A 15,628-nucleotide genomic window follows, 5' to 3' on the forward strand; every position below is an offset into this window, starting at 1 on the left:
CCCTGGACGGCTCAACAGTTCCTTGATTTGTTGAGTGTATGGCTTGTGATTTTTCAGAAGTTTACCATCTTCTGTCTATTTCCTCAAAGCTTCTACTACTCCTAAGGCCAGCAAATCTCCAGCAAAGGTGGGTGAAGGGGGCAGCAGCAATACAGACTTTAAGATGGTATCCTCTGGCCTCACTGAAAACCAGTTACAGCTCTCTGTGGAGGTGAGTTCAAGTTCTTCTGACCTTCAAAGTTTGGGAGAGAAAGGATAGACAGCTGGATGTTTTAATTCTCAAATTGGGGTACCACTTCCCCCTTAATTTCTCAGGTATTGACATCCCACTCTTGTTCTGAAGAAGGCCTAGAGGATGCAGCCAATGTGTTACTACAGCTCTCTCGGGGGGACCCTGGAACCCGGGACACAGTTCTCAAGCTGCTACTGAATGGAGCTCGCCATCTGGGTTATACCCTTTGTAAACAGATAGGTAATAACAGGAATAAAGCATCCTATCTTTATGAAAACTCCCACTTAGGTATAACCTTTCTGGAACCCAGTCCTGAACACCTTTGAACTAAAGCAAAGTTCTCTATGATTCAGTATCACAGTTCCCATGCCATCTTGTTACATCACTAGTAATATTGGATTGTAATCTCTTGTCTTCTGTTTGATTTCTTGTTCAAGAGAGAGGTTGTGCTTCTTTCTACATCCCAAATATCTGGCATACCTCACATAGTACCTGTTGAAGAAAATTAGCATGCATATGACCATCAAAACCTCCTCCTTGCTTCTCTGAGCCCATGAAGAGTGTGCACTATACTCTGTTTGTACTTGCTAGTGAGAAGTCAAGGGCTTGGAGTTAAACTTAAAAGACTAGTCAGTGTAAGTGCTCTGTATGCAGTACGCGTTGGTTCATTCTCTAGGACTGCACTGCATGGTTCCCTGATCACTGCCAGATGTGACCCAAGCCCTCTCCCCCAAATCAGAAGAATGATACTCTGCATTTGTATAGTTGCAGGGATTTGGGGTATTAGTTGCAAAAGTTGGTGAAGGGTGGATTGACACACAGCCATGCTCAGGGATTACTCCTGGCTCAGTGCTCAGGAGTCAATCCTGGTAGTTCTGGGGGAACTGTCTGCCAGGGATCAAACTTGTGTCAGCCATGTGCAAAGCAAGTAACTTAACTCCCATGCTATGTCTCTGCCCCAGGGCACAAATTCTAAGAACACTTCAAATCATCTAGTTTCCATCCTCTTATTTTACAAAGAAAACTGAAAACCCAGCAGTGGTGATTTTATCAAGTAGAGCCAGAACTCTTATCTCTTTGCTTTCTCCTACCTATGCCCAATCAGGAGTCTCCCTAGATGTTGGCTACCTGCTTAGTTATTTTGTTCTCACAAATATCCCCGAAGATGTGTGGTTTGAGAGTTGATTGTATTCTTTAAGACCCAGGGTATTACAAGGCTATTAATGAAAGAATTTAGCATCCACTCCTTTACCCAGTTATCTCCTAATTATCAGAACAGCCATATGAGTCTGGGTAGTGTTTGTCCATTATTAAAATGAATGTACTAATGGGAAAGGGGGGTAAAGAAATTTACCGAGGAGCATCATAAAAGCTTCATTAGTTCAAGAGTTATACAGGAAAAATATACTCCCCCTGTGCACTACAGATGTATTTTATGTAGATTTACCTGATTCTTGAGGTCAGGTTAATCAGTTTTTGGTCTGTTAATGCATGAGTACATGTAGTAAGATGAACATAGCAAGTCTTTTTCCTACAGATGGGAAAAGAGGGTGACCCTGGGCAAGTTTATCACAAAGGTTTGGTTTTCAGCTGCTTTTTTGAACACCTACCACTCCTCTGCTGCCCAGGTACTCTTCTGGCAGAGCTACGAGAATACAATCTGGAACAACAACGGCGAACCCACTGTGAGACCCTTTCTCCTGATGGCCTGCCTGAGGAGCAGCCACAGACCACCAAGCTGAAAGGCAAAATGCAGAGCAGGTGCGTGTTAGCTGCCTATTTGGGGGCTGGAATATGCAGCACTGAAAGGTGGCTCTTGCTGTTTACCTGTTTTTTCCCCCTGTTTGGGCAGATTTTTTTATCTGCCCTCACTTGAACTATATTTTCCTACTTGTAAGATAATTCCTTGTGAGATTCATTACTCCTTGGGTTGATACCACAAAGCCCTGTTTGCTCTGAGTGTTTCTGCTTTGATGCTGTTAGTATACGCAAGCCACCTCTACACTATCCAGGTTTGACATGGCTGAGAATGTGGTAATTGTGGCATCTCAGAAGCGACCCCTGGGTGGCCGGGAGCTCCAGCTGCCTTCTATGTCCATGTTGACATCCAAGACATCTACCCAGAAGTTCTTCTTGAGGGTACTGCAGGTCATCATCCAGCTACGAGACGACACACGCCGAGCTAACAAGAAAGCCAAGCAGACAGGCAGGCTAGGTATGGAATTGGAGTGTCCAGTTGAGGGGTAGGGTTGGTGTTGGAGAATCCAGAGTCCCTGTAGAACAGGACTCAATATCATGTCTTCTTCCTGTTTAACCTTTTCAAAAGGAAATGATGGTCCTATCTTAAAATGTTGATGGCTGCATTCTGTATCTCATTCAAGCTGTCTGCATAGGAAATTCATTAGGGCAAATGGTGGGAATTGCTGGGGAATGGAAATCTGCCGAGGAATTGGGAGTGGATCTCTTCATGGAAGATTTAACTCACTGAATGTGCCTCCTTTCTGTTTCCCTGATCACTTTTGACTAAAACTTGGTAGCAAGTGTTGCCTCAGCCATGGCCTACCAACCCCTTTTTCCTCCTCATCCCAGAGAACCCTCTTATCTGCCACTATCTGCTGCCTATCACCATGTTCCCCTGCTATTGTTTATAATAGTAGATATTAGTGTCTGTTGATGAGCACAATGAAGCTGCCTAGCAGCTCAAAAACGTCAGGAAAACCATCCCAGGAGATGAGAAAGAGAATGTTAGCCGATTCCTCTTTCTACATTTTTATCTTGCCTTCTTTTTCCCCTCTAGGTTCCTCCGGTTTAGGCTCAGCTAGCAGCATCCAGGCAGCTGTTCGGCAGCTGGAGGCTGAGGCTGATGCCATTATACAAATGGTACGTGAGGGTCAAAGGGCGCGGAGACAGCAACAAGCAGCAACGGTTAGCATGATGCCTGTGGTCCCTCATTCATTTGTCTTTCCCCCTACCCCCACCTCATCATCCGTGGGGTTTTACTACCCTATATGCTTTTGCATTAAGTTGTCTGTGTGAATGCTTCTGGACAATAGGGTTAATTTTCTGTTTTGTTTTCTTTACTGATCTTTCATTGGCTTGTTGGTTTAGTTTAAAGCTTGCCCATTATACCCCACTCTCAACAATCCAGTCAATAGTGGAGCTTTTGCTAACTGCATAACACTAAATGCCTGGGTTCTAAGGATATATGAGATGAAGTTTTTTGTCTCATAAAATAATGCAGGCATCCAGAGGCACTTAAGGAATCCTGCCCTTGAAAGTCCCCTGAATGGACTTCTATGCTAAAGTCCCTCCTTGCGGGAGTTCTCTTTTCTTCCTTTCTTTACTTTCAATCAACTTTAATGTTTTAAAAAGTCCCCTGGCCTTGGTACACATCTCACAAGCCTCTTCTGTCCATCTCTGGGCCAGACTTCTATCTCTGTTTTCCATATTTGCCACATAGACACAGGCACCTTCAACTTCATGGTCTGCATCATTGTTGGATTTCCAGCACCAAGGGCTGCAGGAAAGCCTGGCATATCATGTATGCATATGTACATACATTATGGCAGATTTTTGGTTTTTCTCTCCTCGCAATTCTCCAAACTCAGAAATAACAGTCTCTTCTGAGACCTTGCTATTCTTTGTATTAATTACTATTGTACAGGATATATTTATTTGGCGGAAACTGGAGAGCTGTTATCATAGAGCCTTTTATCCTGTCTCATTCCTATACCAAATAAAACACAAATGTGGCTTCTTTTTCCTTAATTTTTGCAGTGCTGGGGGTTAGCAAGCCCATTTTTTTTTCTTTTTGGGTCACTCCTGGCAGTGCTCAGAGCATCATATGGGATACTGGGAATCGAACCCAGGTTGGCCACATGCAAGGCAAATGCCCTACCCGCTATACTATCTCTCCAGCCCAGCAAGCCCATGTTTTATGCATGCAACGAAGCCACATCCCTGTCCCAGATACTTCCTTTTTAAAATAATCTCCACTCATCAAAGGTTATACTAGTTGCCCTGTTATTTTTCCTCTTGTTAGTGAACAAAGAGCAGACTACTTCTGCCTCTGTGTGTGTGTGTGTGGCGGGGGGGTTGTGAGAGCGGGAGGGAGGACAGGAAAGGAGAGAGAAAAACTCCCTAGAAGAAATCCTGTATGTAGTCTGTACTATATCCAACAAGAGACTTAAATCTGTCTGGAGTAGAGTGGAATCAAAGCAAGCATTCAGGGAACTTCTTGGAAAGGCTTGCAAACTCAGGGTAGAGAAAAACAAAGAAAGTGGGAAGGCTGTTCTTTTGCCCTGGAGAATTACCAAGTTCCTGATATGACATGGGAAGAGTCTTTACAATCTTATTATGTGTGAGAAGTAGCAGAGCCAGCCTCTAGCCTGTCCCTGAAGAAAGCCAGGCTGCATCCTTTATATGATTTTTGTCTCCCTTTTATTCAGTCGGAGTCAAGCCAGTCAGAGGCATCTGTCCGGAGGGAGGAGTCACCTATGGATGTGGACCAACCATCTCCCAGTGCTCAGGATACTCAATCTGTTGGTCAGTACTACTTTCCAGCCCAGAAACAAGGAACAGACCTCATAGAGTATTTGGATCCTCTGCTCCATACATACTGTTTTCAAGTGTTTTTCTAGCTGACACTCGTCTCTTTCAGTATTAATTGGGGTTTATCAATTAGCCAAGACCATTAAGAGTCATAACATATTAAGTTCATTGGGATGCAGCACAGTGGTATAGTGCTTGCCTTGCCATATATGAGGCCTGGAAGTCTATCCTCAATACCCTCCAATAAACTATGCTATATTTGAGACCTGATTCCCCCATTTCTTAGTGCTAAGAGCTAGAGCAAAATTCATGTTTTCTTTAAAATAGATATGTTAGTACTTAGGATTAAACAAATTAACTTGTGTGTATATCACTCATGGCAGCATTTCATAGATTTGAAATACTGTGAAACATTTAATTATTAATACTCTTTTTGCAGTTTCCTATGCTTTGATAATGTCCTAAGATACCCATTTATGAAATTATTTAATATGTTCTCTCTGATGTTACTAAATCTATTAACTATCAGCACCTTGAAGAACAAATAGGGTTCGAGTGGAGTGTAAAAAGCAAAAGTTAGGAATCAAACTAAATAGGACAGAAATAGAAGAGAAGTGATTGGTGAAGAAGCATCAAATGCTTTTGATATTTTCCTACGCCTAAGAAATGATAAGGCTGAGTCTTGTTTCTTTATTACTGAGCAGATTTTACAGTAAGGTATCAGCTAAGGAAGTCCATATGTCATATCATGATTTCTAAGAGTTTTGAAGACTTAAAAATGAACTATACATTGAGTTAGAAAGTTCTAGATTAAGTCCTGATATTTTCTTTGAAAAAGAAAAATAGGAACACAGGAGCCGACTTCCAAGGGTATCTGTCAGTGAGGATAATATCTTAGAACAGAGTGCAACACAGTGATCTAAATTTCCATCACATTGCCCTTAAGTTCTTTGGGAATTAATAAGGCAACAGCTAGGCACTATGATGGAGAATATTGTGCTGAATGAAGTTAGTCAGAAGGAGATGGATAGACATAGAATGATCTCTCACACATGAAGAATATAAAGAAACCTAGTAGGGGAATAACAAGAAGGGCAACAGAAACTGAGAAGTGTTGTTTAGTAGGAAGCTTACCACAGGGAGGAGATGGGGGAATAAGATGTGGGGAGTGAGGGGTGGTTGGCAGTTGGGGCAGTAGTGGAGGGAAGGAAACAGGCACTGATGGGGGATGTGATTCTGGAATTTTTTTTTCCTTTTTGGGGGGTGGGGAGGTCACACCAGCGTTGCACAGGGGTTACTCCTGGCTCATGCACTCAGGAATTACTCTTGGCGGTGCTTGGGGGACCATATGGCATGCTGGGAATCAAACCCAGGTCAGCCGCGTGCAAGATAAATGACCTACCCGCTGTGCTATCGCTCCAGCCCCAATTCTGGAATGTTTTATACATGAAATACTACTGTGTTTTATAAATCACAGTGCCTATAAAGCAAAAATAAGAAGCCACTAGCTGGTTATGGCTAGCACTGGAGATGTAGCACTGTAACACTGTCCTCCTATTGTTTATCATTTTCCTTGAGCGGGCACAAATAACACCTCACAACAAATTGTGAGACTTGTTGTTACTGTTTTTGGCATATCAGGTATGTCACAGGTAGCTTGCCAGGCTTTGCCGTGCAGGCGAGACACTCTCGGTAGCTCGCCGGGCTCTCCAAGAGGGGCAGAGGAATCATACCTGGGTCGTCCACGTGCAAGGCAGACATCCTACCCACTGTCCTATTGCCAATGGAATTATAGCTAGAGGAACTAAGGAACCAGGTTTCCTTTTTATCACATTAAATTTAAATGCCTTCCACAATAAAAAAGAGCTTCCTTTCAGATAAGATAGCACTGTCCTCCCATTGTTCATCGAGTTGCTCGAGTGGGCCCAGTAATGTCTCTTTTGTGAGACTTGTTACTGTGTTTAGCATATCGAATATGTCACGGGGAGCTTGCTGGGCTCTCCGAGAGGGGAAGGGGAATATCAGATAATATATTCAGTATGATATCATGTTCAGTATGATATGTGGACCAGTGCCTTGATCTGATGACCTGTACTTTTAATTCGAGAGTAATTTGAGTGAAGGGGGAAACCTCAAAGATTTTCTAACAATCTTGTGTGTCTTGCTCTGTAGGCTCAGATGGAACCCCACAGGGTGAGAAGGAAAAGGAAGAGAGGCCACCTGAGTTACCCCTGCTCAGTGAACAGCTGAGCTTGGATGAATTGTGGGACATGCTCGGAGAGTGTCTGAAGGAATTAGAGGAATCCCATGACCAGCATGCAGTGCTAGGTAAGTTGTGGCCTGGGAGCCACAATCCCAATCCAACCAATGTGTTATAGTATACCCTTTTTATTTGCCTAATTTTGTTTCATATTACCCCTCCCCCTTGGCTCTACTTTGGGGTGGGGACTACATCTGGCAGTGCTGAGAACTACTTCTAGCTTTGGTACTCTGGTGACCATTAGTTAGTTGTCAGACAAAGCATGGAATTCAGCCCTTTAAGCCATCTCCTCAGATAGCACAGTGTCTAAATTTTAGAGAATGATTCAAAGTTAGAATATTTTTCTTTAACTTGAGTGCCAGAAAAAAGATAAGTGAGATGGCTCAAAGGGCTAGTACATGTTCTTTGCATACTGGAGGCTAGGGTTCCATCCTAAAGCACCTGCATACAAACCCCAGCACAGAATTAGGAGTAACCTTGGAGGTGGGTGTGGCCAAAAAACGCATGCCCAATATTTTCCATTCTCTTAATAAATGTTATCTTTCATTTTTTTAGGCCCAGGGAATCTGTATAACCGATTGTCTATTCTATTTTCTTTTTCTAAATGTTTTTGGGGGAGGGCCAAAGTCAGCAGTGCTGGGCTACGGGGACCAAATAGGTTGCTAGGAATTGAACTCAGTTCAGCTTTGTACAAAGCAAGCAAAGTACCTACTGTGCTGTACTATCTCATCAGCCCCTGGTTCATTTTTCTATTCTACAATTAAGATTCTCAAGTTTTCATTATTTCATCTTGTGCTTTTGTAATTTAGGGAGCTCCAAAATAATGCCCAGGCTTAGCAGTACAAGGAGCCTCGAGTCACACCAGAGGTGCTTGAAAGTGTTAGTTCTGGGGCTGGAGCAATAGCACAGCGGGTAAGGTGTTTGCCTTGCACGCGGCCGACCCAGGTTTGATTCCCAGCATCCCATATGGTTCCCTGAGCACCAGCAGGGGTAATTCCTGAGTGCAGAACCAGGAGTGACCCCTGGACATCGCCAGGTGTGGCCCCCCCACCCCTGAAAAAAGTGTAGTTCTAATTATGATGGAGAAGTGGTTTGCATGTTGAAGTTTGTAAAGTAAAAATGACTTTTATTCCTACCACCAGTGCTACAGCCTGCAGTTGAGGCCTTCTTTCTGGTCCATGCCACAGAACGGGAAAGCAAGCCTCCTATCAGAGATACCCGTGAGAGCCAACTGGCGCATATCAAAGACGAGCCTCCTCCACTCTCCCCTGCCCCCTTAACCCCAGCCACTCCTTCCTCCCTTGACCCATTTTTCTCCCGGGAACCCTCATCTATGCATATTTCCTCGAGCCTGCCCCCTGACACACAGAAGTTCCTACGCTTTGCAGGTACAGGAAACTCTTAGACCATACCCCCCATTTACCTCCCTTCCCCCCGCCAATGTAAAAAAGCCTCATTTATTGTCACGTTGTCTTATGTATTGTATCTTATACTGCTGGGAGGAGTTTGGGCTGGGTGTATACATACATGAAAGTGAAGCTATTAATCTGGAAGCCAATTGTAGGTCACGTAGTTTCCCTGAGATACGGATGAAAAAATGTTACTGTCATCTTGTTTTCTGGGATCCATGTTGTGTTGATTCCTGCTGTCTTTTCTCCCCTCAGAGACTCACCGCACTGTGTTAAACCAGATACTACGGCAGTCTACCACCCACCTTGCTGATGGACCTTTTGCTGTCTTGGTGGACTACATTCGTGTCCTCGACTTTGATGTTAAGCGCAAGTATGTTGGGTTGGGGTTGGGGAAGGGAGGACTACTTCACAAATAAACTCTCTTCTCCCAAAATAGAGCTAAAGTTTCTCCAGGAGCAGTGTTTTCAGGGAAGGCAGTTCTTTTTCACCTTTTTCTTGGGTCACAGCTAGTGGTGTTCAAAGCTTACTCCTGCCTCTACATTTAGGGATCACTCCTGGAGGGGCTTTGGGAGCGTACAGGGTGCTATGGATTGAGTCCAGGTCAGCCATGTGCAAGGCAAGCACCTTACTCACCATATTGTCTCTCTGGCCCAGGAAAGCAATTTCTTTACATTGTACCTAGAGAGAGATACACTCTGGGAATTTTCACACAACTCTCCTTTTATCAAAAAACATTTTTTGTTGAAGCCATATGATTTCTGATGTTCCTGTCTATTCCTTAGATTAATATAGAATATCCATTTTTCTTATAACGATGTATCTCACAGTTGCTTAATTTTAAAAAAGATATCCAGTTTTCCATAGTATACTTACAGCAGGGCTTGCTGAGTACACAGCATTCCTGTTATCCCTACCCCTCCCTTCTTGTTCACATGTGCTCACCTGTGCATTGCCTCACTTTCTGATTGAACCCAGGGCTTCACACATGTAAAGCAGGGTGCTCTAACCACTGAGATACATACACTTACGTCTTCTTGGGAGAAGTTCTGTGCCACAGTCTGTTGGCCCTTACTCAGTGGAGATGGGGGAACAGAGTAGGCAACGAATGATCTACCTTTCCCAACTGCTGGGACTTTTCTCTAGTGGAACAGATGGGTATATTGAGTCTTCATCCTAATAGGCAAATACAAGTCTCTCTGCCATACCCAATCTTTTCTATTAAGGTTATTTACATGTGTTTGAGGGTACACGCCCCTTCATTCTGAGAGCACTATTGTTCTCAGAAGTTACCCCTGAGGATGCTCAGGTGACCACATGTGGTGCCAGGGATTTGAACAGGGGTTGTGGCCACAACAACTGCATACAAAGCAAGTGCCTGGCTCCAATCTTACTTTCCTTCCTTTCTTACTTTTCAAGATACTTCCGCCAAGAGTTGGAGCGTTTGGATGAGGGACTCCGGAAAGAAGACATGGCTGTACATGTCCGCCGTGATCATGTGTTTGAAGACTCCTATCGGGAGCTACACAGGAAATCCCCTGAGGAAATGAAGAATCGATTGTAAGACTCAGAGCTGATAATAGACAGGAAGGGTAGTGACATCTACGTGGTATTAAGGTGTTACAAAGTTGCCCTCAGTGTGCATGAAATTTTGGAATACTGCTCTCCTCTCCAACAAGAATTTCCCATAGAAATCCTGATTACATAATCTCACTGAACTATTTTCTCCTGGTATAGTTGTATGGGCTATTTTTTAAATTAAATCACTGAGAGCATCACAAAGCTATTCATGATTGGATTTCAATCATACAATGTCCCAGCACCCATTTCTCCACCAGTGTACATCTGCCACCACCAGTGCCCCCAGTTTCCTTCCCATCCCTCCAATCTGCTTCTGTGACAGGCACCTTTCTTTCTTTCCCGCCCTCCTTTTGTACATTGTGGTTTGCAATTGGGTAGGGGCTTTGGGTTGTAGACGTGACTGCAGGGGCTTCAGGAAGTACAGGGAAATGGGGGAAGGTAGCCCATCCCGACCCCGAGAGAGGCTGGAGATTTCAGTAATAAAACCCACATACCCAAATTTTCAACAGATTAATATCTTGGTAAGGTCTGTCCCGAGACAGTGGAGTCCGACTGGGGACATGGCAGCGATTTTGGATTTTGGGAGCAAATGGCTGCCAAGAGCTCTGCTTGAGTGGGCACTGGCAAACCTGGCCCCCTCCAGTGTACCCCATCTGTACAGCCTTGTACGAGTCTGAGATTAACTGAGGCTTCTGAATTCTTGCAGCATTTATTTACGGGTATCTGAAACAAAACCAATAAATGAGCTTATATAGCTGAACTGGAGGTGGTTTGTGGGCCTGGCTCCCACATACATGCTTTAATTTATCGGGACACTTGGTCCTGAGTTGTTGGAGTTCAGCCAGAGGTACAGCAGTGATTTGAAGGTATCAGGGAGCCTGTGGGCACCATCAGGCTGCTGATGCACTCACCCTGTGGGTCCAGGTTAACCTGCCAGCATCACCGTTTCTCCTAGGCTCCAGCGGGGACCATGACTGGGTCCAGTATGCGGCTTGGGCACTCTGGGCAGGCTACGGCCACCAGTCCAGCAGAACTTGACCAGGGGGCACATGCCCCCATCTTCGGTCTCCAGAGAGTTGGCTCTCAGGGAGAATTTCCTTCTAATATGCTGCAGGTGGCGCAGGCTAGTCAGGGGAGGAAATGGCAGTGGGGCCGCCCCACAGGTGCATCAGGGCCCCATGATGGGACCTCAAGTGCCTCCTCAACTCCAGGACCTCAGCACCCGCTCTCCACAGTGATGCCAAGTTGGGCCCAAAGAGCCCTGCTCAGACCCATTGAAATTCTGCAGCCTCCCATAGCGCTGAGAGCTGCAGGACCTCTGCAAGCTGGCAGTTCCCACTCAGACTGGGCGATGAGCCAGTTTTTGTTTAATGGCGTTCTCCCTGAGCCAGAATATCCAAGGGGCACCCACATTCACTTGGGCAAAAAATTTTTGTTTGTATTGGTGGTTCAAAATACTGAGTGTTGCCATCCTTCTGGTGCTTGCCGCTGCCCTGCCACCATCTTTACCAGAACTCTTCTCACCAGTGTACTAGCATACACCAGAAAGACTGAAAAATTTCAGTGCTAGTGAGAATGTGGTGAAAAAAGGAGACTTCATTGACTCGAAAAGCTACTTAGGGAAGATGAGTTTGCATTGAAATACTCCTCAACATACAAGCCTGATTTAAACACACTCTCTTTGGCATGATCTCACCATCCATCATCATGACATATTATGAGAAGCCTTGTTTCTCTAAGCAATTCCTTATAAACTTCCCATTCTGGATTCAGTTCTTTTGAGATCACTTGATGGTTCCTCTTCATTAAGCGAAGTCTCATTTAGGCTTCTATACTTTAACTTCCATCAGTGATGCTTTCCCATCTTTGTCTCCTAGATTCTCTTGGCATTTTTTTTTACCTTTGTAGCCTTGCTTTCCCTAACCATTGTTTCATTCTCTTGTTGGGGTCATGCTATAATAAATGAATGTATTTTTCTGGGCTTTCTGAGCATCCCTGCGTATTTCTTTTTCAGGTATATAGTATTTGAAGGAGAAGAAGGGCAGGATGCTGGAGGGCTCCTGCGGGAATGGTATATGATCATCTCACGAGAGATGTTTAACCCTATGTATGCCTTGTTCCGTACCTCACCCGGTGATCGGGTCACCTATACCATCAATCCATCTTCACATTGCAATCCCAACCACCTCAGCTACTTCAAGTTTGTTGGACGCATTGTGGCCAAAGCTGTATATGATAACCGCCTTCTGGAGTGCTATTTTACTCGGTCCTTCTACAAACACATATTGGGGAAATCTGTCAGGTGAGCCTATGGGACTGTAGTTAAAATCATATCCTTATGTTCATTCCTATTTTGGTTCTTTCTTACCCATATACAAAATGTTTTCGGATTGTTTTTCCAGATACACAGATATGGAGAGTGAAGATTACCACTTCTACCAGGGCCTAGTTTATCTGCTGGAAAATGATGTCTCCACACTAGGCTATGACCTTACATTCAGCACTGAGGTAAATAAGAATGTCCTGACTGCCACATATCACTCTAAAACTGAGTTATTGGATAACATTTCATAGTTCTGAAGCAGCATCTCTACTTCGGGTGGGGTGAGGGCATACCCTGCGGTGATCAGGTCAGACATCAATCGTGGCAGGGCTCGGGGGACCATGTGAAGTGTTGAAGATCAAACCAGATCAACCACGGGATAGGGGTATTCATTTCCTGGGTCCAGAGAAAGTATAGCAGGTAATGTCTTGCCTTGCATGCAGAGTTGGCCCTGATTTGCACCCTGGCCCCGCATATGGTTCCCTTGGCATAGAACTTGGAATAAGCTCTGAGCACTGCTGGGCATATCCCCAAAAACTCTCAAAACAAAAAACATTCCCTATTTGGTATTTAGAAGGTCATGTGAAAACAGTCTTGCTATGTGTATCTACCCAGAACTTGGCAGAGTTTTTAGGCTATGTTCCAAGGTCTGTTAGTTTTTTTCTAAACCAAAACTGATTTCCTATGGTTGTGTTTTGGGTATTAAAGGTCCAAGAATTTGGAGTCTGTGAAGTTCGTGACCTCAAACCCAATGGGGCCAACATCTTGGTAACAGAGGAAAATAAAAAGGAGTATGTACACCTGGTATGCCAGATGAGAATGACAGGTAAGTAAATGCCTTGTTGCTCAATACAAAAAGAATGAAACTGTACTCGTTTTATTGTTTCTTCTCTTTCTCTATGCCAGTCGGGATTGTCTTGTGCAAAAGGCGTCATAAATACCTGACCAAATGTTTACCTTTGTCTACCCTTACATAGCTTGAAATGGTGGTATGTGAGGCAGGCACACAAATCAGTATCCTACTAGCCACAGGAGCCAGATTGGGTACTTCTGACTTCTGGCAGTTTCATGAGTTTAGAAGCCATGTGACTTTGTTGACTCTTTTCCCAGGAGCCATCCGTAAACAGCTTGCAGCTTTCTTAGAGGGCTTCTATGAGATCATTCCAAAGCGCCTCATTTCCATCTTCACTGAGCAGGAGTTAGAACTGCTTATATCAGGATTGCCTACAATTGACATTGATGATTTGAAATCCAACACTGAATACCACAAGTACCAATCCAACTCTATCCAGGTAAGTTACTTCTAGAGTATCTCCCCACTTTCATTCTTAATGAGTACCAGTTTGTCTAATGTACAATAAACCAGTATTCTAGGGGAATGAAATTGTCAGTTTAAACTCTACCTAACTTTTCCTTCTGACTCACGTTTTCGGGTAATAGTCTTCCTTATGAATGAATTGAAGCCCATCCCACAAATATTACTTGCTTAAGATTCCAAGCCTATCCTGATTACTTACTAAATCCCACCCTTCCCAAGTACTCTGTCTAATGCTGCCTTTTTTTAAATGTCCCTTCCTGTAGATCCAGTGGTTCTGGAGAGCACTGCGCTCTTTTGACCAAGCTGATCGTGCCAAGTTCCTCCAATTTGTCACCGGTACTTCCAAGGTTCCTTTGCAGGGTTTTGCTGCCCTTGAAGGCATGAATGGCATTCAGAAGTTTCAGATCCATAGAGATGACAGGTCCACAGATCGCCTTCCTTCAGCTCACACATGGTAAGATGAAGGTTGTTCTGTGTAGCACTTGGAATGACACTTTCAAGCTCTTACCCTGGTATTAACCCAAATCTGGCCCAGTGTCACTGTGGGTATAGGGAGGCATGCAGGTGAAAGGTGTCAATCTGTATTTAAAGGCTCAGTATGACAACAAGGAACAGGCTAAATAATTCTGAAGACATCAGATCACCAGTGACCCCGAATACGTCCTTGGATCTTGTGGGCCTAGAAAGGCCATTGTGTATTTATTATTTTGGGGACATGCATTGATGGGGATAAGCCCTCTTTGCATATGCTCAACTGTTAAGCTATCTGTCTTGCCCATTGTATTTGAAAAGAAATAAAAAGGCAAGACTAAAGTTTTTGTTGCCTTATAGCCAGTATTAAGTCCATATTTAGGATATGCCAGACAAGACTGCAAGTCAAAAAAGCAGGTACTAGGTTCCCTTAGGAAGAAGTCAGATGGGTACAATACCATGGGGGCACTGAAATTGCATCATTTTTATCAGATTTCACTGAATCGTTTTTCTTTCCATAGTTTTAATCAGCTGGACCTGCCTGCCTATGAGAGCTTTGAGAAGCTCCGCCACATGCTACTATTGGCCATCCAAGAGTGCTCTGAAGGCTTTGGGCTGGCCTAACAATGCCCCAACTACTGCTGTGGGGGTTTTCTATCATTGTTGGACCTGGAAAGGGGGGCAATTAAAACAAAAAGAACCAGAAGGAAAATGTCAAAAATCAATAAATGAAATCCATCAACTCACCATTTGTGTGTCCCAGCTGCCCCATTTTCCCCAGCATATGCTGGTTCCCCTTTTCCTGCTCATTCTCTTTCCCACTCCTTTTCCGTAACCTCCTCTTTCCCCATTCCATGCCGTCCATGATCCCCACCCCATGTGTTAAAAGGCAGTAGCCTTTGCAGGGACCTGTTTGTCCCAACTGTTTGAACAGTGTGCTCCTCATATTCTATGTTCAGAAGGATTTGCTGCATTGAGACTTGAAACCTTTGGATAGGGGAAAAATTATATATATATATATTTTTTTGTTCTGTTTGCATTTCTTAATTTGTGCTTGGAATGTGTTGATGTGCACAGCTAATGATTCAATGCGAGACAAGATTGGCGTCTGTGTTGTGGAGGTTTCAAATAAAGAACACTCTTCATAACTCACTTTTCACAATGGAGTTTTTTTCAAACCTTAAAAATAAACTCTTGAGCACATGCTAGATGACTGGAGAATGAAGCCAGATGGTCTCCAGAAATTCATCTCTGCCACCACCACTGGTGCATCCTCCTCCACAGTTGGTTTTCCCAGAGATCAGGAGCCACCAGTAATTGCAGGACGGGGGTGTTATTTTTCAGAATGGGATCTGCACTGGGGCACAATGATGGTGTTAGAGATTGCAGCCAATGACAAAATATCACCTTGCTTTAAGGAACAAACCAGCAGGTTGTACAAAATTTTCCAAGAACTCAATCCAACCAACAGTTCTCTTTGGTG

The 15,628-nt window shown here is 44.0% G+C and overlaps 1 protein-coding gene across 1 annotated transcript in view; it reads left to right on the top strand.

The window, feature by feature from the left end:
- HUWE1 (HECT, UBA and WWE domain containing E3 ubiquitin protein ligase 1) overlaps positions 1 to 15,297 on the top strand; it is a 154,223-nt gene extending 138,926 nt beyond the window's left edge. The window contains exons 69-84 of the mRNA XM_056130150.1: positions 90 to 211; positions 316 to 472; positions 1,861 to 1,993; positions 2,245 to 2,447; positions 3,030 to 3,157; positions 4,681 to 4,777; positions 6,956 to 7,111; positions 8,186 to 8,431; positions 8,708 to 8,825; positions 9,872 to 10,012; positions 12,048 to 12,335; positions 12,436 to 12,541; positions 13,065 to 13,182; positions 13,467 to 13,648; positions 13,938 to 14,128; positions 14,667 to 15,297. Of these exons, the coding sequence (XP_055986125.1) occupies positions 90 to 211; positions 316 to 472; positions 1,861 to 1,993; positions 2,245 to 2,447; positions 3,030 to 3,157; positions 4,681 to 4,777; positions 6,956 to 7,111; positions 8,186 to 8,431; positions 8,708 to 8,825; positions 9,872 to 10,012; positions 12,048 to 12,335; positions 12,436 to 12,541; positions 13,065 to 13,182; positions 13,467 to 13,648; positions 13,938 to 14,128; positions 14,667 to 14,769 (2,489 nt within the window). The 3' untranslated portion in view covers positions 14,770 to 15,297. The remainder of the gene's footprint in view (positions 1 to 89; positions 212 to 315; positions 473 to 1,860; positions 1,994 to 2,244; positions 2,448 to 3,029; positions 3,158 to 4,680; positions 4,778 to 6,955; positions 7,112 to 8,185; positions 8,432 to 8,707; positions 8,826 to 9,871; positions 10,013 to 12,047; positions 12,336 to 12,435; positions 12,542 to 13,064; positions 13,183 to 13,466; positions 13,649 to 13,937; positions 14,129 to 14,666) is intronic.
- Positions 15,298 to 15,628: the final 331 nt, after the last annotated feature.

This window comes from Sorex fumeus, unplaced genomic scaffold (assembly GCF_029834395.1).
Source record: "Sorex fumeus unplaced genomic scaffold, SorFum_2.1 ptg000073l, whole genome shotgun sequence".
NCBI classification, from domain to species: Eukaryota; Metazoa; Chordata; class Mammalia; order Eulipotyphla; family Soricidae; genus Sorex; species Sorex fumeus.